The 23217-nt window shown below is 37.7% G+C and overlaps 1 protein-coding gene across 2 annotated transcripts in view; it reads right to left on the bottom strand.

The window, feature by feature from the left end:
* The window catches only part of SH3D19 (SH3 domain containing 19), an 85950-nt gene that overhangs the window by 10197 nt on the left and 52536 nt on the right, over nucleotides 1–23217 (bottom strand). For both annotated transcript variants that reach the window (XM_058191982.1, XM_058191983.1), the window contains exons 6-15: nucleotides 20867–21074; nucleotides 16276–17253; nucleotides 12545–12652; nucleotides 10404–10510; nucleotides 9070–9128; nucleotides 7740–7998; nucleotides 5927–5995; nucleotides 5020–5092; nucleotides 4368–4498; nucleotides 405–463 (exon numbers count right to left, since the gene is read on the bottom strand). In XM_058191982.1, the coding sequence (XP_058047965.1) occupies nucleotides 405–463; nucleotides 4368–4498; nucleotides 5020–5092; nucleotides 5927–5995; nucleotides 7740–7998; nucleotides 9070–9128; nucleotides 10404–10510; nucleotides 12545–12652; nucleotides 16276–17253; nucleotides 20867–21074 (2051 nt within the window). The remainder of the gene's footprint in view (nucleotides 1–404; nucleotides 464–4367; nucleotides 4499–5019; nucleotides 5093–5926; nucleotides 5996–7739; nucleotides 7999–9069; nucleotides 9129–10403; nucleotides 10511–12544; nucleotides 12653–16275; nucleotides 17254–20866; nucleotides 21075–23217) is intronic.

The raw sequence follows: 23217 nt of genomic DNA, 5'->3' as shown, positions 1-23217 counted from the left end.
CCATTTACCTTAATTTGCAGGAGAAAATAACATTTATATTCTACATACAAGTATATTCTTTACCACATGTTAACACTGCTTTTGAAGAAAAAGAAGAAAACTGGTTTTTTTAAAACAAGTTTTCAGAAATCAAACAGCATAGGCAAGAAAATAGCTTTCAATAAATATTTTTCCAATTAGTCAAGCCACCCAAACCATAAATATTTAAAATATTTAAAATATTTAAACTAAAAAATTCTGTGATTTTGTTTTGTAATGTACTGCGGTATGCTGTTTTATAATTCCCTTTCCAAGAATTATTTTGTGTTTGAGTCAGGATTTTACTTGCTGTGAGTGGGTAGCCAGAATACCTTTATACTAATGGAAAATAAATCTGCACAGTCAACACTTCTATGAAAACTTACACAATATTGGATGGTGAAAGCTGATCCTTTTTCCAGCTGTTTTCTCCTGGAATATCAGTCTAGGAAGGAGACAATAGGAACATTTAACTATTTTATCTATTTACCTTAATTAATTTCTTTTGAAAAAATTATTAGGGCTCTATTCATTCTTCAAAGGTCAGAAAAGGTTTTGAAGTGCAGGAAGGTGCACAATCAGCAAGGAGTTGCATATTTGGTTTAAATACACCTTTATCCTGGATTGTACTGCAGTTTCAGAAGATAGCTGTGCAAGCCATTAAGGCTGGCCCAGCCCCACGAATGGGTTGCAATGACCATGACAGCACAGTTGATTTCTTGCAGTCGAGATCCATTGCGTAGATCCATGAGTTCCTGAAAACTCAGACACCAGTTTGGTCTAGTGCAGGGGTGTCAAACATCATTGTCACGGCAGCATCACGTGATGTATCGTGACATTTTTCCCTTCACTAAACCGAGCATGTTTTGTGGCTCCAGCCCCCCCTGGGCCTGGCCCCCTGCCAGAAAGTGACTCGGAGAGTGAGGGGGAAGGGCCGCCGGGGCTCCCCTCTGCAGGGCCAGCCTCTCTGGCTCAGCTCCAGGAGCCAGAGGCAGGCCAGGTGGAGGAGGTGACGAGGCCTCTGTCTCCTGTATCTCCCCCCACCCAGGTAATGCTTCCAGACCCAGCTGTGGACAATCAGTCCTGGTTAGCTCCCTGGTTTCGTAGACAAGAGAGGCAGAAACAACAGAAGAAGGGGTGGAGCAGGCCTAGAAAGTGCTGAGTCACGGAGCCACACCCCACAGGGTATACAAGCAGGAGGGGCTGCTCTACTACTTCGTGACGGACAAACAAACTGACTGGAGAAAACTTGAGCTGAACTATTTGACTGAGCATTTGGCCTGGATTGCTGTTTGTTCCTGACTTCCTGGTTGCTCCGGTAACATCAGGGAAAACCTTGGCAGACGTTCGCTGGTCTGCTGCCAGAGCTGATAGCTGCCATGGACTAAATTGCTGGCTAATTGAGTCAGTTCACATGCCTCCCGGACTGAGATGGGGGGACAGAACAGCATGGATGTGGCCAGTGTGTGACACATCCGGCCTGCCGACTGAGAGTTTGACAGCAAGCTGGAAATTACAACACTGCAAGTTCTAGTCCCATTTTAGGCATGAAAACAGGCTGGGTAACTTTGGGCCAGTCATTCTCTCTCAGCCCAACCCACCTCACTGGGTTGTTGTGGGAAAAATAGAAGGAGGAAGTATGAGGTATGTTTGCTGCTTTGAGTTACAGGTAGTCTTCGATTTACAACAGTTCATTTAGTCACCGTTTGAAGTTACAAAGGCAATGAAAAAAGTGATTTATGACTGTTTTTCACACTTACAACCATTGCAGCATTCCCAAGGCCATGTGATCAAAATTCAGTCGCTTGGCAAGTTGTTCATATTTATGACCATTGCTGTGTCCCAAGGTCATGTGATCTCCTTTTCAACCTTCTGACAAGCAAAGCCAATGGGGAAGCCAGATTCACTTAACCCTGTTACTAACTTAACAACTGCAGTGATTCATCTAACAACTGTGGCAAGGAAAGTCATAAACTGGGGCAAAACTCAATTAACAACAGAAAGTTTGGGCTCAATTGTGATCACAAGTCGAGGACTACCTGTATTTATAAAAATAATAAAGGCAGGATTTAAAAAAAAAAGAAGTTGTTATAAAACCGACGTAGGAATATTGCTTTCTCTTAGCCTTTAAATCTGAACAGCAAGCCTAATTTTTATCAAACTTGCTTGGTCAAACTGCAATTCTAACTGTATCTCTTCTATTCTATTCTATTCTATTCTATTCTATTCATATGAAAATGCTGAGCATTTTCAATAATTTAGTAAGTGGTTTGTTTTGTTGTCATTTTTCTTCAGCCAGTATATTAGAAGATGCGTCATTGTGCTTCTTTCTGATTTTCATTTCTTGGGCTTAACTGCAAATTTGATGCTAACAATCCTCTCTTGATTGCTCATATAATGACCAAAATCAACACTATGCAATTTTAAAAATTATTGTTGCTTTTGCCTTCTGCTCCAAATTGACACTGTGGTCTATTGTGATTTTTTTCACTTCATACCAGTTAGCATTGTTCAAACATACACTTCAGCAGGTTTCCCCCCCCCCTTCCATCACCCAAAAAATATATGTCTCAAATGCTACCATTATATTTATACAAAACAAAAAAAATGAAGAATGTGATTGTAATAATATGTTACCTAGAATCTCTAGTATGTTATCTTTAATGTTTTGCAATTGCTGGAGAGTCTCACTGCTGTTTCCCTAAAAACAGGAACTCCGGCTAACTATAGTCTTGAAAATACTGTGGCCAGGTAGGAAAAAAAATTTCTACAAATGCAACAAAAATGATTAGGGGGCTGGAGGCTAAAACCAAAGAATTTTTGCAGGAGCTGGGTATATATCTAGTCTAACAAAGAAAAGGACTGGGATGACATCATAGCAATTTTCCTATATTTGAGGGGCTGTCACAGATAAGAGGCAATCAACCTGTTCTCCAAAGCACCTGAAGGCAGGACAAGAAGTAACAAATGGAAACTTATTCTTGTGGCCTCTCGGCCGCGGCCCCTCCAGCAGCCGAATCAGATGAGGAGGGAGCATGGGAGGCAATCAGAGAGCTCCAAGGGAAAAGAGGGAATGGAGCTGGCAGAGAGAGAGAGAGAGAGAGAGAGAGGCGGAGCCTGGGCCGTCCGTCAGCCCTCAGATAGAGAATCAACAGCCCCCAGGTCTGGAAGCGGCTGATGAGGAACAGCTGGGTCCAGTGCCTGATGCGCGGATGCACAGAAGGCGGAGGAGAGGAGAGCAGTGGAAATTCGTGGATCGATCCTTTGAAAGGAAGGGCCACTGCTGCTAGTGAAGCCCTACCCTAGCTCTGGGGATAAAAGACATAGGGCTGAGATGAATAAATGTGGCAGACAACTTTTCATCTCCCCTGCCGGACAGATTTGTTAGCCTGAGGTGAAAGAGAAACTTTTTGCCTTGACTGCTGGAGCTCCTAATAAAGGAATCTACAGAGGGTTTGTTGTGTTTGGGGTGCTGGGTCAGAACACTTATCAAGGAGAGATCGAACCTAGAACTAAGGAGAAATTTCCTGACATGAGAACGTGACATGAGAACAATTCATCAGCTTGCCTTTAGAATTGTGAATGCTCTATCACTGGAGCTTTTAAGAACAGTTTTGACAACATTTGTCTGAAATGGCATGGGGTCTCCTGCTTGACCAGGGGATTGGACTAGAAGATCTCCAAGGTCCCTTACAACTCTGTTATTCTGCTGCAGCTTTTTGTGAAGAAATTATGGGAAAGCTTAGACCAAGTCAGTTGAGAAATTAACGTACTTGCATCTCTAAGGAAATTTCAGAGAAAAGATGTTTTATAGACTTCACTTTAATTAGCTCACTATAATGGAAGCTGAAAAATTGTATTACAGTACTGAAAAATTATCTATTTATACCAAACTAACATCGGACACTCCCTTGTGGAACCCATGTTGTTCTTGCTTTCTTACTAATATCAGCTCTGTGGGCCTTGACACTTTTGGATTATCGTCAGTATTGCACAAAATGTGAAGCAATGATGTAGTTGTGAGACTGTTAGTGTTAATCCAGTGTAGCTGGTAGAATATTAATATACCAGCTGACAGGTTAATAAAGTTATTAGTAGGTTAATAAGTAAATGGTATTTTCTCACAATTTCAATTTATTGTAAAAATGAAAACCATAAAGATCAAGTCAGTTGCAAATTTAAATAGATTTGCTGCATGTTACAAAAAATCTATCCGCTTTATGCACTCAGGCAAGATTTAACTACATGATATGCTCAATAAAACGCACAGGGGAAACATTAAATTAGAACTCAAATGCGAACCCAGATGAAATGCACTATATTTCACTTGAAATGAGAAACATACTTACAATAATTTTGACAAAGCTTGCAGGAAAAATCCCAGTACGATTCTTGCATTTTCCTCTGTACCACTCATCATCTATTTTTTCCAGAAGAAGAACTGTGTCTCCAATACTAAGGTCCAAATCATCAGTATGCTCTACATAAAAATTAAAAATAAAACTGGTTTAGTTCATAGCTCATTTACCAAAACAAAAATAAAATCTCACTTAGCTCTATTTCTGGTAGCTACAGTACATTACATAAATATAGGGCAAAGGAACAGGCAGCTAGCAGTTTTAAAGGTCTCAACACAGCATTAAAGGTCAATGCTCTGAGTTTTACTAAGGAGTACAAAAAGACAGCGATGAGACTCTCTGTGGAGAAGATAGCAACCTAAACAGAAAAACCAAAGGGAAAAAGAAATGAAATTGAAATAATTGAGGACAGAGGCTTCAGGCATCTGCTAATATTTCTCTCCCCAGCAACCTTCGCACCAAGGAATATGCCAGAAGCAAAAGGCTTTGAATTTAATGTCAGGACGTGGCAACTAACAAGCTTTAAGATCAGGATGACCAAAGAATTCAAATTTTAGCATGCTGAAGAAAGTAAACCAAAGTATATTAAGAATCATTCGAAAAGTGAAACTATATTTCAATTTACTCTGATGTTACTTCTTACCTGCTGTGAAATTATGCAGCACTATTGCATGAGGAACACTTGAATCACTAATCTTCGGCATATTACCTGAATCCTTAAAAATACAACAGATTTGGAAATTACAAATAACTGATATTCTATCATTTCTCAAGTCACTGAACTGATATTTGGAACATTGATTGCTGAGTTAAAGTAACCTCTTCACTGATTTCAAATGTAAAATCCCCAAACGCTAAGAGAAATCAATTTGGAGTTTAATACAGTCAATCCTATTGAAAATTAATATTAATTAAATTAAAAATAATAAGACAATACAGCATGTACATCACTAAAAACAAAATCACTTTTGCATAATCTGCTTTGGGTACTTTGAATTAAATATTCCCAAGTAAGATTCCTTCCTCGTTTTTCATATTTTCTAATTCTTCTAGATGCTAACATTATAGCAGTGAAAAGTAACAGTGAATCGCTTTGATAAATAGTTACTGTTCTAAAATGTAACATGTTTTTGGAAGATATTTTGTTCATTCAATTCATTTGCCACCTCAGTCATCAAGGGACTCTTATTAAATCTTCGAAGGAGTCCACATGATAAAATACTTAACAGACCCTTATACTATGCTGCAAAAATTATATTTGGGATTGGGATATATATTCCAGGCAATATTATATGCCTAGAATAGTGTTTAATTATCAAAATTTATACCTGCTGTTTGCTTTGCTCACTCAGGGGAGTTATTATCTGCATTTGAGATAAATGAACTTTGCCAGTTTCTTCTCCATTTTTGCAGTCTATGTAGGTATTCTTAACTTGATCCACCAGAAAAAAGTACATTTCTACACTTCAAAATCATTAAAAAGTAGCTATTACACAGACAGATGGACAGACACAGACACACACTTCCATTGACGTAGAAATCAGCATTACCTTACAAGAGAGATGTCCAGCATTTTGAGACGAAATGTCTTCTTTAGCAATTCCATGATGCACAGGAAGCTTGAAACAAATGATTCACATTTCAGTCAAAAATATTTTTTGACGATCTAATATACATTTTCATGTCTTTTGTATTTGTCATGAACATTTGTAGGGTTTCCTGCCTAGGCAGGGGGTTGGACTAGAAGACCTCCAAGGTCCCTTCCAACTCTGTTGTTAGGTTATGTATTCAAGTATTGCATGTCATTTTCTTTTCTGGGATTCATTTTGGGGATCCAAATGAACTATGACACTGTTGTCCCGTTAATCCTACAACTAGTTAATTCCAGTTCTTTGTTCACAAAATGAGAAATCCCAGGTTTGAATTTTGCACAAGGTTTTGTATTCCTTTTAGTTCTCATAGGTTTCTGTGCATAACTGCTGATAGAAAATAGCCAACACCTCAGAAGAAAAGCTCAGGATCCAGAAGGATCTTGACAGACTTGAACAATGGGACCTATTCAACAAATAAATTTTAATATGGAGAAAAGCAGTTTTACATTTAGGCAGAAAAAAACAAAGGTGTAAGTACAGATTAGGCACAACCTGGCTTAAAAACAGTAACCATGAGAGGACCTTGGAATCCTAATTGATGATTACTATTAATATGAGCCAGCAGTGTGCAACAGCAGCTAAAAAAGCTAATACAATCTTTGATAATATAAACACAGGCATAGAATCAAAATCATGTGAAGTATTTAGTTGTTGTTGTTAGTTGCAAAGTCGTGTCCAACCCATCACGACCCCATGGACAAGGTTTCTCCAGGCCTTCCTATCCTCTACCATCCTCTGGAGTCCATTTAAGCTCACGCCTATGCTTCGGTGATTCCATCCAGCCACCTCGTTCTCTGTCGTCCCCTTCTTCTTTTTCCCTCAATCTTTCCCAGCATTAGGCTCTTCTCCAGTGAGTCTTTCCTTCTCATTAGGTGGCCATTAGTATTTGAGAAATATTTAGTACCACTTTATAAAACCTTAGTAAGACCACACCTAGAATACTGCATCCAGTTTTGGTCACCACTCTACAAAACAGATATTGAGACTTTCAAAAAAGTGCAGACAAGAGCAACTAAGATGACTAAAGGCCTGAAGACTAAACCATATGAAGAATGGTTGCAAGATTTGGATTTGGCTAGTATAGAGAAAAGAAAGACTTGGGTTGACATGGTAGCAGTATTCCAGTATTCCAGTATTCCAGTATTTGAGGCCAACTTAGGGGGTCAACTTAGTTTCCAAAGCACCAGAGAGTAAGACAAGACACAATGGATGAAAACTAATCAAGGAGAGAAGCAACCTGGAATTAAGGAGAAACTTCCTAACAATGAAAACAATTAATCAGTGGAACAGCTTGCCTTCAGAAGTTGTGGGTGCTTCATCATTGAAGGTTTTTAAGAAGAGACTGGACAACCACTTGTCTCAAATGGTATAGTGTCTCCTGCTTGAGCAGGGGAATGGACTATATGACCTTCAAGGTTCCTTCCAGCTCTATTCTATTCTATTCTATTCTATTCTATTCTATTCTATTCTATTCTATTCTATTCTATTCTATTCTATTCTATTCCAATAAAATTATATTAAATTTTATATCCCAAAAGGGAGAAAAGTGATGGAACCCTATAAAACGTCAGTGCTACAGAAAGTGCATCTGGAAATCTCATATATTTTATTTGCTGAACTTTCATAGAGTTAAAATCAATCTGCCTACTCTTTTAATAAGAGATGTTATATACAAAGTCACATCTCCCCCTAGTGAAATTAATCTTCTCACCATGTATTTATCGTATAGAGGATGACCTGGCTTGGGTCGAGGGGGTAAATCTGAGCCATGTTTTTTAAAATCATCACTCTTTGTTTTTTTTATTCCCAATCCAAGCATGCTAGGTTTCTTATGGAGTGTCACATCAGATGACGAGCGTGGAAATCTATCAGTATCTGATGAGATTTTGGTGGATTTTGGCGGTGGTGGTCTTCCTGGGGCCCCTTTAGGTGGAGAAGGCCGAGATGGTATGATTTTCCCCTGAACGGGTCTAGAAATTATGAAGAAAGCATAGTATTAGAAAACATATTCTATTCCAATTATATTACAAATACACCCTGAATTATTAAAAACTATTGCAAGGTTAATTATGTGCCATCAAGTTGTTCGTGATTCCTGGTGATCATGAAGATTTTCTCCATAATGATCCATCCCTAATTTTCTCTCATCTGACTGTTCCCTAGGCAGGCAGCATCTCTTCTCTCCTCCTCCTCATCTCCCAAAAACATCTCCACATACCATTACAATTATGGATACATTAGAAGTAATACTAATCCTCATTAAATATTTTTTTAAAGAATCTGCTAAGAGCACTAAGCTCTCTTTAGATCCAGAGGATCTGTGATTGGCTTCTTATTAAACTATATTCTTACACATAATACATAATATACAATTTAACAGTCTCTCTTCTGTAAAAATGAAATTCAAATGCCAAATGTATACATCTCAGCAATATTATATTCTGAAAATAAAATGAGAATGGTAACCTACATGGAAACCGTTAAATAAAACAGGTCTTCACATAGTTAGACAATTTCAATCAAGGAAACACAGTACAAAAAGGATTGCATTTGTTTGACTAAAACATCAGAATCCCATTGACTAAAACCCTTAGAATCCCACTGGAAGCAACTTCATTATTAGATTTCCCCTGTTAATTAGCTGGCACTTTGTTTTATTTTGGTTTTCTAATTAATGTAATACATTACTTTACATTGTGAAAACTGTTAAACAGATTAAAATTAAAACTGGAGATCTATTTTGGGTTATTCACAATGACAACAAACACTTATTTACTACTGTATACTCTCCCATAGCTTCATAATATACTATTCTGCTAAATATTAAGAATGTGTCAAACTGCAAACATAATTATTTTTATCTTCTAGGGCGAAATTACAGAATAATCAATATAATCTATAGTCCATATGTATTTTTAAAATTGTAGAATATTTTACATTTTGCCATATAATGTAACAATTTAAAACTATACAACTAATATTAATATAATAAAGTGGTAGCAGAATATGTACTGCACAACACCAATCCCACTACTACTCACCTTGGAGGCAGAACAGGCTCATTCTTGATTGGCTGTATCAAGCTGGGCTGTTCAGGTTCCTATTGGGTCATTAAATGTTATTATTATTTGAACAAAAAAACCATTGGAATTGTTATGATTATTTCAAAGTAAAATGTCAGATAAGAAAAGGACTGGTAGTTGCCTGAACATGTCTATACAAATTTCTTGGCAACATTTTTGGCCAAATGCCTTCTTCCTAAGATTAAGAAAAAAAGAAAGACGCAGCTGACTTCATGATTAAGGTAGACTAGAAATCAGTTTCCCGGTTTCTAGCCTGGTGCTTTTAGCCATTACACCACACTTGCTTTTGTGTATATACAGGTAGACCTCAAGTTATGACTGAACTTAGAACCAGAATGTTTGTCACTAAACAATCTGACACCAAATTGCAATGTCACATATGGTAACGCATTGCTTAGCGATGCAGTCCATGGAATGGACTGCTATCATTAAGTGAGGGTTGTGGGTCATTAAGCGAGCAGCTCATCGTAACTTCCTGCTGGTTTCCAAGTCAGTGGGGAAGCCATCAGAAAATTGTAAGTCATAGGCAGCTTGGATATAGGCCAGTAGGCAGGTAAGTGACTGCTGCCAGTGGCCAGGGACTGAGGTGTGTGCAGATGGCTGAAGAAGTGCATGGCAGGGCTTGGGATAGTTACCGTTGGGTTGGGGAGAAAGTGAGCAATGGTGCACAAGGAGGTGCAAATATAGCAAGGCTCAGGGAGGTGCATGAGGGTGTATAAGAGGCAAGGGAGGGGTAACTCAATCAGAGTGCGCAAGGGGAACATGGATGGCACGGGAGCTTCAATGCAAGTGCAGTAGAGTTACAGTGGCTGCTGACCTTGCTAAAAATGGATAAACTTTTTACTTCAATACATGATATGATTAAAACGTCAAAAATTACAAGATTGAATGGACAATTTTTCAGAGTTTCAATAGTCTTTCATATGAGTGATTCAACAACACACAGTACAAACGAAAGCAGGATTATATACTATCTAGGAAAATTGATTGGAATGAGGCAAGGCAAGTGCAGTAACCAAAGCAGGAACTGGATAGGTCTGAATGCAAGGAATCTAAGAAATCTGAATTTATTTATTTGAAGATTGTAGCTATTGTACTATTATGGGGAGGGGGAGAGTATATAATTGGTGAAATATGCACATTAATCACTTAAAGATTAAGTAAAATAGTTTAATAATGTGGCTTTGATTTTTAGGAAAGGAAGGAAGGAAGGAAGGAAGGAAGGAAGGAAGGAAGGAAGGAAGGAAGGAAGGAAGGAAGGAAGGAAGGAAGGAAGGAAGTTAATGCATTACCTTAATTATATTGATGTTATTGGATTTTCTAGCTGCAATACCAGATGTGTTTCCAATTGGTTTCTCTGTAGGTAGTGGAGGAGGGCTTTCCAGAATGTCATTTAAAGCTGCAAAAATATTTATAATTTTCCAATGTTAACTATCAAAATTCAGGTTTTGATTATTAAAGAAATATTATTAAAGTTATTCTACAAAAATATTCAATGGAAAAATGTAACAAATCTCACTGATAGCGGAATTGCACTACAGTAGTCCTCAAGTTATGGTAGCAATTGGGACTGGGATTGCCATCACCAAGCAATGGATTGTTAAACACAACATCACATGACTGCATCGCTTAGTCCTGGTTGCCATCATACTCCCAAGACATGCAAGTTATTAAGCAAGAAGCAGCAGGAATTCCTGGTAAGAAGCACCAGAGTCCACAGCTGGGTGGGACAGACCCTAGCTGCATGTAAGTTGGGGGAAGGGGCTGCTGTCATGTGTTTAGGATAGGAAGGTCTGGGATGGAAGGTGCAGGTGCTTGCAAGTCCAGGGAGGCCTGAGGAGGAGGACATAAAGTACAGGGAGGTCCAGGAAGGATGACATGGCTAAGTACAGGTTTGCAAGCAAAAAGGGAAAGGAAGCCATGGTGCATGCAAATAAGTGAGGCAGGGAGGAGGGTGCATTGCATGCAAGGAAACAAAGGGGGAAGGAGAGCAAAGAAAGGCTGAGGAGTGGAGTGAAGGAAACAAAGTCAAGACTAAATGGCTTGACTTTGCTTGGGGGAAGTTGGCAGGGAAAGTGTTGTGTCTGCGCCCCCTGAGCCGAGCCCCCTGCCAGAAAGTGACTTGGAAAGTGAGGGGGAAGGGCCATTAGGACTTACCTCGGGAGCACCGGCTTCCCTGGCTCAGCTCCAGGAGCCAGAGGCAGGCCAGGTGGAGGAGATAACGAGGCCTCCGTCCCCTGACTCTTCCCCCCCAGGCCACGCCTCCAGACCCAGCTGATGGCAATGAGGCCTGGCTGGACCCTAGATTTCGTAGGCAGGAGAGGTGGGAACAACAGAAGCAGGGGTGGGGCAGGCCTAGGAAGTGCTGAGTCATGGAGCCACACCCCACAGGATATAAAAGCAGCAAGGGCTGCTATGCCTCTTCATAGCAGGCAAATCAACTGCTTGACTAGAGCTGAAGTACTGTTTGTTGACTTATCGGCATCAAGGGAGATAACAGAGACACTTGGCATACACTCGCTAGTTTGCTGCCAGAGCTGATAGTGCCGGCTAATTAAGCCATCGCTCGGACTGAGGCGAGGAGGACAGAACAGAAAGTTGCAAATGGCGACCATTTGACTGTGAGATGCTGCAACCAGTTTTAGGTGTGAGCTGGTTGCCAAGTGCCCACATTTTGTTTACATGACTGCAGGAGCATTGCAAAAACCGTAACCTTTAAGAGCCATTTATATGTCCCTTTATTCAGTGATCTTGTAACTCAGGGGTCCCCAAACCCCTTTCCGTGGACTGGCACTGGGCCACGTCATGCCAGAAATGAGCAGGATGCAGGCAGCACGTGAAACCACCACCCTTCCGATTGATAGAAAAACCTCTCCCAACGGAACTGTTCCTGGTGCCCCAAAAGTTCAAATAGTTATTGTACAAATTGTTGTATGTTAAGGGTTTCTTTCTTTCTCTCTCTCTCCCTCCCTCCCTCCCTTTTCCAGTACAGGTATGACACTCACTGCTATCTCCATTGTGGTTTTCCCTACTTTTTTTCTGTTCCTCCTAGAAGGAGGGAGGGGATAAGTATTGAATTATTATTCATTTGATTATCTGCCGAACTCTAATGGGTTCATGATGGTCTTGCGAAAAGGAAACCTGAATTCCAAAATTAAGTACGCATATATAAATATCTGAATGTGTATGAAATCTCCAGTTTTGTTTTATTTAGAATTGGCAAGCCAGGTTTAGCAGGAAGAGGGAGGGAGGATTATATTTGTGATTATACTTTTTAAAAATATTCTTTCTTTTTTTCAGGGGTTTGTCTCAAATTTAGAAAAAAATATCTTTGAGGTAAATATGTTCTATTAAAAACAACTTTAGGCAAAAATAGCTTTTTCAAGATCATATGTTTCATGCAGGATGGATGGATGGATATTATGGATATTACCTTTTGCTGGTTTAGATGGGATTCGGATCACAGTAGGTTTACGCACAACAGCTGGCTGAACTGGTTGCTCTTTTGCAGATTCAGCTTTAGATGGCAAATTGGTAAGATCTAAGAAAAACGCCAAACACAACATTATATTCTGTTTCCATTCAGGAGGAAACATCAGTAAAATTCATAGAAATCTAGGGCTGTATGCTGAAAGAAATACCTACACCAACCAGTCTAAAGTTAACAGTAAATTTCAAAAAGGAAATTTAAGCCTAGTAAAGATAAGGCTGTCTTTCAAAATATTACAAATGAGGAACAGATGGACATTTCAGCCGTATGTATGTATGTATGTATGTATGTATGTATGTATGTATGTATGTATGTATGTATGTGGTATCCGCAATCAGTTATGGCATTTGAAGAATTAAATTCAAATAACTCACACAAGCCTCTCCTTAAAAATTTCAATAATAAAGAGTATTTTTTTAAAAAAAAAATAGTTTACAAGATTTTAAAATCTAACTCTGATTAATAAGATTGTGTGAATCCTGCTTCCTTGGTTGGGAGCTGCTATTAAGGGTCTGACCGCTTCTCTCCAAACAGAGCATTTCACTCACATTCATTCTCAGGGTTTTGGGGTTTTTTTCTGATTTGCCCTGAACATTCTTTGGCAGCTGAGCTTGCTTTTTTTGGCAATTTGATGTTTTTCTTGGTTTGTTATTATTTTTTCCTTCCTATAAAGCTTTCCAAAACACACATAGCATCTGTCATATCTGGCTTCACATTGAAAGGCTTCAAAAGCCTCTTTCCATTGCCGGTTATCTCATTCTTCAGTTCTGCATAGGCCTGCAGCAACTTGATAATCAGATTTCCCACAATGCCAATGTGATGATGCCAGTTCACATTCACAGGAATGGCAGCCGGTTACCAAGACAGTGAATATATATTGAGAAGCATGACTTTGTTCACATAAAAAAAAGGCAAATGCACCAGACTCTCTCTTTTCCAGAGTAGGAAAATGTGTTATTCTCTAGGGAGTTCCAGTTGTGCTTAATCTGGAAACATCTTGTGTTTCAGTACCATCTTGTGGTCTATTGAATTGTTGAGTTTGAATTATCTGCCAGCTGGTCTAATTCACCAGCTCAGTACACTAGCTCTTGCAACAATACATAGGCCACAAGTTTATATAAATTTATATGTAGACACACACATACACACAACTGGTTTTTTACTTACTCTTGTAAGATTTTTTAAATTTACTCTTGTGAAGTCTTTCTGCCAGGGTGGAAATGGAATGATACCACCTCTAGTCATTTGTCTTGATGCTATATGGCCAGGAGGTACAATTACTCTCGTATTCTTATTTTTACCTTCCTACTTGCCGACTCTCTTGCTCACACTCAGAGTTAAAGGGGAAATTACAAGGCCACAATGCCTCTTTTTCTCACCTCTTGAACAGAGTTCGTGGCAGCAGGAACTACCAAGCCAGTACCCCAGAACAGGAGGTGGGACCAGAGGGTGAAGTCCAAAAACTTTTGAGAGAGGATATATGAATTCTTCAGCCAATGAGAGCCAACTCAGCACTTAAGCTGAGTTCACTCTATGAACTCAGCTTGAGTGATACCACATGAATCACACCAAACAGAAAGAAAGAACTATTCTCATAATTATAATTTTTCACTTCCATAGCTGGTCATGTTGATGGGATGGAAATAACTGCAGGAATGTCTGGTTTTAAATTCACAAACCAATTCTATAGTTTTTAATGTAAATTGTAACCTTCATTCTTTGGTATCTAAATTAACTAGAGCTTCAATAGAAAATCAGGGTTTTTTTTAGTACCATTTTATTTTTGTATAAATACAGCACTATTGATCTTCTTAAAAATCTGCCTATAGACATTGTTAAATATAGTAAAATTATTCTTTCACTGGGACCTTTGCTATACACTGGTTGAAAATCTTTCATAAATCAGTATATAAAACTGTATTTCTAATATATGAGCTGCAGTGGCGCAGTGGTTAGAGAGCAGTACTGCAGGCTACTTCTGCTGATCACCGGCTGCCAGCAGTTTGGCAGATTGAATCTCACCAGGCTCAAGGTTGACTCAGCCTTCCATCCTTCTGAGGTTGGTAAAATGAGGACCCGGATTGTTGGGGACAATATGCTGACTTTGTAAACCGCTTAGAGAGGGCTGTAAAGCACTATGAAGCGGTATATAAGTCTAAGTGCTATTGCTATACACAGATCTACACAAAAGTAGTCTACTCCTACTATTCTAGAGCTAAAAATTTACTAAGGATAATATAGTACATATCAGCTAATTATCAGCATCAATATGTTCCACCTGCATTTTTAGTATCAATAATTAGCTTATTAAATTTCAAATGTGTTCACAGTGACTCCCAGAATTGCAATAACTCTTGCAACAATTTGAGTTTGACATGTAAACTCATACAAGTACATTTATTTAGTTCTTAACCTCTCTGGTACATAGCTCCTCTATGTTATCAGAACTCAAACTTAGTATCTTTTATGCAAGCCTTATGAAGGTCTAATAAAAAATAATTGAACTGAATTTCAAAAAAATCAACCATTAGCCAGTGCCTGTTTTTTCTGTTCAATTATTGACTAATGTTCAGTTCTATTTGTTGTAAATTCTGAACAAGGATAATTCTGTCGGTATATGAAATAACTAAAATTTCATAATTCAAAGAAGACCAAATATTTACAAATTTTAATGAGAAAGGACTTGAGAAATTGGAAAGCAAATTATTATGAAATATACCAAGGAAAATATACTGTACTTATGCCTTAAGAATAATCTGAAAAAAATATTAAAAGTTTACTACTATACCGGATAGTATAAAATAGATTATACAATACTATATATCATCTTTCCCTCCTCTTCAAATATGCAAAATGGTGAAGGGGAGCCAGATAAATAAGCATAAAAGGTGTAATGAGAAGCGGAGGGGTTCCAGATAACAAACAACAAAAGGAATAATGACAGAACAGAAAGAATAAAATAAAGGAGAATGTAGCTCAGAGTTGAAAAGGTGCTCCCTGAGCTTGGTTGTTTTCTTGCAGACGTTTCATTACCCAAACTAGGTAACATCATCAGTGCTACTCAGGAATGGAGTTCCTGACCAATGCTACCCAGTTTGAAACATTTATAGAAACTTCTTGCAATTTACAGTATTTACTGTTAGATATGACAATAGTATTTTCAAAACAATGTTTTCCTTTGCTGTAATTCAAGCATGTGTTTTCTAAGAAATCAAAACTAAGGAGGGGCCATTCAAGAATACAGCTTCCTTAAAGTTAAGCACACAAACCAATCCTGGCTATAATCTGAAATCTTATCTGGAGCCTTTGACCTATTGTAATTCAAATTAATAGCATCTACTTTTATCACATTCCTGTTACCTTGCAGAACATGGAAGATAGTAACAAACAAACAAACAAAAATCCAGTAATTCTGCAAACCATGTATTTGGAGGATAAATTCAAATAGCAATACTGTAATATTTAATAGGCATTGATTTGATACCATAGACATCAACTGGAAAACTCTCCAGTGCACCTGACCAAATCCATTATAGACAGAAACATTTGCAGATGGGTGAGTTTTGGTTTCATAATTTTTATATACATACTAATGTTGCTATTGAAATGCGCCTGCATTTACTATACAACCTTTTTTTTAAAACAAAAGCTAAATTTCTCTTTTTAAAGCTTACCTGATTCTGATTGAGAAATTTCTTGAACAGCCTTGACAGGGTTAAAGGATAAAACATTGTCGTCAAAGCTGATCAGATCTCCTTCTGCAGAAGTAATATTTTGTGTTGGAGATGCTGCAACACTGCTTGAACAACTCTCCACTGGGGATCTAAAGGCAGTTGATTGGGCAGCTATAGAGGGCTTGGGAACAGTACTTGTTGGTTTCAGGGGAAGCATAGGAAGAGAAGGACTTTCAAAAGAGACGGACTTCTTGAGAAGAAGTGGCCTAGGAGCAGGAATGGGAAGTTTTCTCTGTCCATCAGTATTCTCCAAAGCTGATCCAGTTCCTGAATTAAGGAGCCCATTGTTATTACTCTTTACAGTCACTAATATAGGCTTCTTTGGCAATTCAGGCTTGGTGACAATGTTGCTCCCAACTTCCTCAGTCTGAAGGGGCTTCTCTTGGGAGGCAACTTTTTGCTTGCTTTCTGTCCAAGAATCCCATTCTCCTGATGCTCTGATAACACCTGGCTTTGGTGCCACTACAGGCTTTTTTGCACTAATGATAGGTTTGGGGCCTAATGAGCGTGGAGATGCTTCTGGTTTCTTGGTTAGTCCTGAAGTTTCAACATTCCCTTGCATCTCAAATGATTTAATCCGTGATAATATGTTACTTTGGTTGTTGTCTGTATCCATGTTGTCCATTACTATATGACTTTCCCTAAGGCTATTGTCTAGTAGGAACATCAAAGGATTAGTTAACTCATCATTTTTGCTCCTTGATGGGCTCGATTGTTCCTGATTGTTTGCTTGATTGTCTTTAGCCACTGGTTTCAGATTGCCCTTTGATCTTGGTTTTGGCACAGGACATACTGCAGCATTAGACTTCTCTTCAGATGTCTGGTCTTCTAAAATAACTAAGAGTTGTTCATTTACAGGAAGATTGCTGTTTATCAGAGATGATGAAGGTCTGGGTGGCTTCTGAGAAATATGTATAGCTGCAAAAAAGCAATGTACATATACAATAGGTTTCAATGAAAGACTGCAACATCAAATAACATCTTAGGCCAATGGTTCTCAACCTTTTCTTCACCACGGTCCCCCCTTTAAATACATTTTGTGGCCACGAACCATGGCCACAGACCACCAAGACTTAACTCAAAATTTAAATAACATTTCTTCAGGCCTTCACAGACTCTGATGACATCATGTCCATGGACCACAGGTTGAGAACCACTAAATATTGCATAGAATCATCCCGTAGTGATAGAATCAGTTCAATTATCAGCAGAATATGATATCACTGCTAAGAGCAAATAGATTACAAAATTACTTTCATGTAAGAACTTATAGGAATTGTACATTGTGTTCAATATTTTGAAAACATATGCAAAAATTATCTTTCAAACTTTGGTCACTATCTACTAAAATAACTGTGCCATAAATTCCAATAAAATATGCATCATAAATACTTTACTTATATACAAATATAAATGACTAAGATAATTCATTCATAAGCTAGAATTTATTTAATTTGGGAAAAGGTTTAATTAGTTTATATCTTAACTAAGCCTATATGTGTTTACTTTTCACTACTATATATTAACCAGATATAAACTTTAAAGTAATTGTCTGTGCATTAGAATTTACTTGCTGATAAACAGTTTGTGTAAATAAGATTCTTTAAACTATTTTTGGTCATTTCAATCATGATAATTGGGGATCACCAACCATACATATGTAACATTGATGGATTGTTTTACTGGTGGGATACAAAACGTGTTGTGGGTGGATTTTTTATGACAATGTTGAGATATACACCTTCAGGATTGGATTAGCACTGAAATTTTGTTAATAAAAAATTACTGTACATTTTTTTAACCAGAAAAATCCGTTTACAAAATATGTTCTTTATAATAGTCTTTGGTTAATTTTTGTACAGGGCAAGTGTCTTTTACCCAGACTTATGATTATTGGTACACCACTGCAGTCCCAAATGAGAGGAGTTTGGGACCCAAAGAAATGAATTTTAGCATGGAAAGCACCAGGACTGATTGTGCCCAGGGAAAATGTAATTCTATATGCTTATATACCAATCAATCATTAAAAAAAGGAATACAGTCAAAGGATTTGGAATAGGGATAGATGGAAAGGGAAAGGACCTGAGGGTGGTGGTTCGTATTAAAAATAGAAAGCACAAAAATAAAACCAGTTTGAAAAATTAGTGTTTCCTGAATTCCCTAAGAAAGCAGTAAACATGTTTATGGAATTGGCTGAAGAAATTGCCAAGACTCTTATGGTAAAGAACTGTTTTGTGTGTGTGGGAACAAATATGGGAGAACAATGGCCTTGGGAAGCTCAGGAATTAAGTCACAGTATAGTAGTTGATATGTGGAAAAATAAAACTCTAAAATTTACAAAAGGAAAGGGAGGGATGTGGACCCTGGCAATGAATTTGGTAGGAAAAGTGTGCTATGAGAAAAAGAAGAAAAAGAAGAGTATTAGAACGGTAGCAGTAGGAAACATGATTTTTTTGACTGTATGGAACAACAACAGTGGGGAGGAAGTGGAACCTCGAAAGAGGAATTATTAAGTGAAATAATTGAAATAGCTAATTTAAAAGATCCGAAAATGACACCTTGGACTGGGTAGCTCCAGAAGGTATGTATTGGATATGTGGAAAATATGCCTATGGATATCTACCCAAGGGGTGGTATGGATCTTGCATATTGGGAATAATATATTGGGCATATATTGGGAATAATTAAGCCAAGTTTCTTCCTTCTTCCTATTAAGCAAAAACAACTGCTGGGACTGACTGTGTATGATAGTTTAGCAAATAATGTTAGAGCAAAAAGAGCTGTACAACTGAGTGATATAAAAATTGGACACTGGAAAAATGATAAATGGACTCCAGAAAGAATAATCAATTATTATGGACCAGCCATGTGGGCAGAGGATGGGACCCTCACAGCTAGAGAACCTATCTATATATTGAATAGGGTGATTCGATTACAAGCAGTGCTTGAGATAATGAGTAATGATACTGTAAGCACTCTAAAACATTTAGCCAAGGAAAGTGTGAAGTCCCAAACCTACATTATGCAGAATAGATTAGCCTTAGGTTACTTACTAGCTCAGGAAGGGTGTTTGTGTGGAAATTTTAATTTGAGTTACTGTTGCATTGAAATAGATGAGAATGGTAAGGTAGTAAAGGAAACTACAGATCGAATTATAAAATTAGCTCATGTTCCAGTCCAAACTTGGAGGGGACTGACCTTAGATGGGGTAAACAATTGGTTTGGTGGGTGGTTCTCAAATTGGAAAGAACTAGCAAAATTTGCCATATTAGGATTCCTGACTATCATGCTCTTATCGTGTTTGATTCTGCTCATATAAATATTAATAAAAAGGACCATTAAGTAGCATGATACTAATAACAACATCAATAGAACCATGTTGGTAATGACGGTGGGAAGGCAGAGGTTAGAGATAGAAGAGTTGGAATATAAAAACTTACTTCTACATGAACCTAGAGAGAAAGTAGGAAATTATGAATTGCTGCAAGTATAAAAGAGAAAGTCCGGTAGAAAAGAAAAAGGGTGGATTTGAAGGAAATGAATAATAAGTTACTCTTTTATCAAAGTGTTTAATGCATTAAAAAGCTATGATATTCTTACTGTTGCAAACTAACCACAAATTGTATTCAGTGAAACAATATGTGATGACTTGCTCCAAATTTTCTTGGAAAACAGGAACATACACCCAAAGCAAGGCCATGATTCAGTTAGATAGGAACATCTGCCCAGGGTGAAGCTACTAGTAAACAAGATAATATATCTGAAGAAATTGTCATGATGACCCAATATGGAATGACTTAAGAAATGACTTAGGAGAATAAAGAGAGTGGGAAGAGCTTCTTAGTCATGGTGTGCATTGTGTAGAGGGTATTAAATGTATGGATTGACTATTGTGTTTTGCTCTCCTTGTACTCAATCCATTTGGGAAGAGACTTAGAGGCCGCCTTTGCAAACACTTTTTGAAATAAACTCTTTGAATTGTGGACCAGACTTGTTTCTGTCTTTTTGAGGATTAAAATATTTGGGTCTTGTATCTCACAATTTCTTTAAGTGACTGGAAAATTATTTTTAATTTGGAAGAGGTTTGGAACTTCAAGTTTGGATATTATGGGCAAGAAATATCTTTTCCCTGAGTTCATATTTTACAGTTTATTTTTTATAAATTTAAAACTTCTGAAAAGTATTTTTGACATAGTCTGCTAGATTTTCAATTACCCGGTACTTTTCAATTACCCAATACTCAATATCTGTATCAACATCTAAGTTTGAGTATCTAAATAAAAGTCCAATACTATTTCATTTCTGAAAATATAATTGTATGAGTGTGTCCTGGTGGCATACATTACATGTTATTAAATATACCAATGCCATCTTGTTTCAGTTATAAGACTTTTGTGTCAATCCACACAAATAATAGCTGAAACCAATTCAACATATATTTTGCACAATACATCTATCAAAATAAAAAAAAAATTCTATCCAAAACTATCCTTTTAAACAACATCAAAAATTAAAATTAACAGCAATATACCTGGAGTATTTTTGCATTCAGAGATAATGGACAGATTATTTTTCACATTTATTGCTGGCAAATTGCTGATTATCTCTTCTGGAAAGTCAGTCTGTGTTGAAGATGTAGTAGTACATCTAGAATTACCAGCACAGGCAGCATTATTATTGCTGGCTGAGATGATTGGCACTTGATTGATCTCTTTGATTACCTGCTCATATGAAGGCGGCTGAAAAATAAAAATACCAAATGTACACACTATTCATGTTAAAAATTCAGCATTTATAAATGTACAAAATCCTAGTCCATGTCATAAATGCTTTTTAATAGTAATTTTACTAAAATTCCAACTGCGATAAAAAAAACTAATACAAACTAAAAACAAAAAAGGAAAAAAAAGGAAAAAAGGTCCAAAAAAGGAAAAGGAAATACAAAACAATAGAAAAGGAAAAAAAAATATGACAAACAAAAAGAAAAGAAATAAATGATGTCCCCCTTCATTACAAGCATAAACAATTTTAGTTAACTTGTTACATTCTTTTAAAATATAACATATTTTTTCTTCCCATATCCCATCTATTATCTAAAAACAAATCCTTAAAATCTCATCATTTCAGTCCTGATCAGCTAATGTACATGAAGAGGTATTAGAGATAACAACATCTGTTCTAACCATGATTACATAAACCAACTTTATATTCCTTCTACTTTTAAGAATCTTGATCTTTAGTCCCTTCAAATAATGCTTTAAAACACGGGTGTCAAACTCTATTATGTCACATGACATATAGTGACATATCATGATTTTTTTCCTTTGCAGAGCCAGGGTGGGCATGGCCTGCGCATGACGCAGCCAGCCTGCATGCCGCCAGTTTGACATCCCTGCTCTAAAACTGTGTTTCTTTTCATTTGTTTTTTGTTTTTTTTCCTCCCAAAATTCTGCAATGCCTTAACAAACATCTTTTGTAAATATAATATAGGAAAATTATCCAGGTCCCTCTCTTGGTTTGTGTATGTGTGTGTGTGTGGTGTGTATGTGTGTGTATCAGCTGATGCCTCAATAAGTTGGACCTCGTGAGTGTGGGTCTGGTGTCATTCCTCGTGTTAGGGACTCGTTTGTCAATAAGGGCGGGTTTCCAAATGGCTGGTAGGCGGGAGGTATCATCTCGTTTGTTCATGCTGTGTGGGCGTTTTTCTATCTCAATGGCTTCTCTGATTATTCTGTTGTTAAAGTGTTCAGTTTTGGCGATAGTTCTGGTCTTTTTAAAGTCAATATCATGTCCTGTGACTTTAAGGTGTTGGACCAGGGAAGAAGTTGGTTCCTCTTTTTTGACTGAGTTCTTGTGTTCTTCAATGCATGCACTTATTCTTCTGTTGGTTTGTCCGATGTCACCCACACTCACGAGGTTCACACAGGATGTCACCACCGCACATCCACCCAGAAAGCAGACCCAAACCCACACTGATCATGAAGCACGACCGAGGACCAGAAGCCAGACCGCAGCTGCAACATTAGCCATTTCAAACCCCTCCAATCCATACATGCAGCAGACTGAAACCCACTATGAAGATGTAGCACGACCACGAAGCCAAACAACAGCAATGCAGCTCACCAGCTCAAATCCCCCTGCAACACAGACTAAACTGAGCACAACCAAGCCCCCACCCAAACAGGACACACCCCCATCCAATCAGAGCACAAAAAAACCCCCATCCAATCAGAGCACAGCCAAGCTCCCACCCAATCAGTTCAAACCACCACTAGCAGTTAAAAGGAAGAAACAGCTGTGATCGCACATTGCTCCCAGAAGCACGAAGCTGGAGCCTGAAGATGACGAATGAGACTTCGTCGAAATGTCGCCAAGACACTTCCAATTTTACACGGGAGAAAATTTGAACAACCAAAGATCTACATATATCTATATCTATATATATCTATATCTATATATATCTATATCTATATATCTATATACATATATCTATATCTATATATATCTATATATATATCTATATATATATCTATATCTATATATCTATATCTGTATCTATATATCTATATATCTTATCTCTCTCTCTCTCTCTCTCTCTCTCTCTCTCTCTCTCTCTCTCTCTCTCTCTCTCTCTCTCTCTCTCTCTCTCTCTCTCTCTCTCTCTCTGTCTGTCTATCCTAGAAGCAGACACTCTTAAAATTAACTTCTGGATCCATTGTTCAAAAAGTATCCTTTAATATGTTGAAGGTTAAAATATTTTGCTCCATCCTATATTAGTAAGTCAAAATTAAGAATTCTTCTCCTTTAATGGTAATATTTGTTCTTTTTGGTTCCCTCTAATATCCAAGCCTCAAAATCCTATCGTATAATTTTTAAACAAAA

The sequence above is a fragment of the Ahaetulla prasina genome, chromosome 8 (assembly GCF_028640845.1).
Source record: "Ahaetulla prasina isolate Xishuangbanna chromosome 8, ASM2864084v1, whole genome shotgun sequence".
Lineage (NCBI taxonomy): Eukaryota > Metazoa > Chordata > Lepidosauria > Squamata > Colubridae > Ahaetulla > Ahaetulla prasina.
The sequence above is the reverse complement of the archived record's forward strand: the minus strand, read 5'-3'. Positions and strand labels throughout refer to the sequence as shown.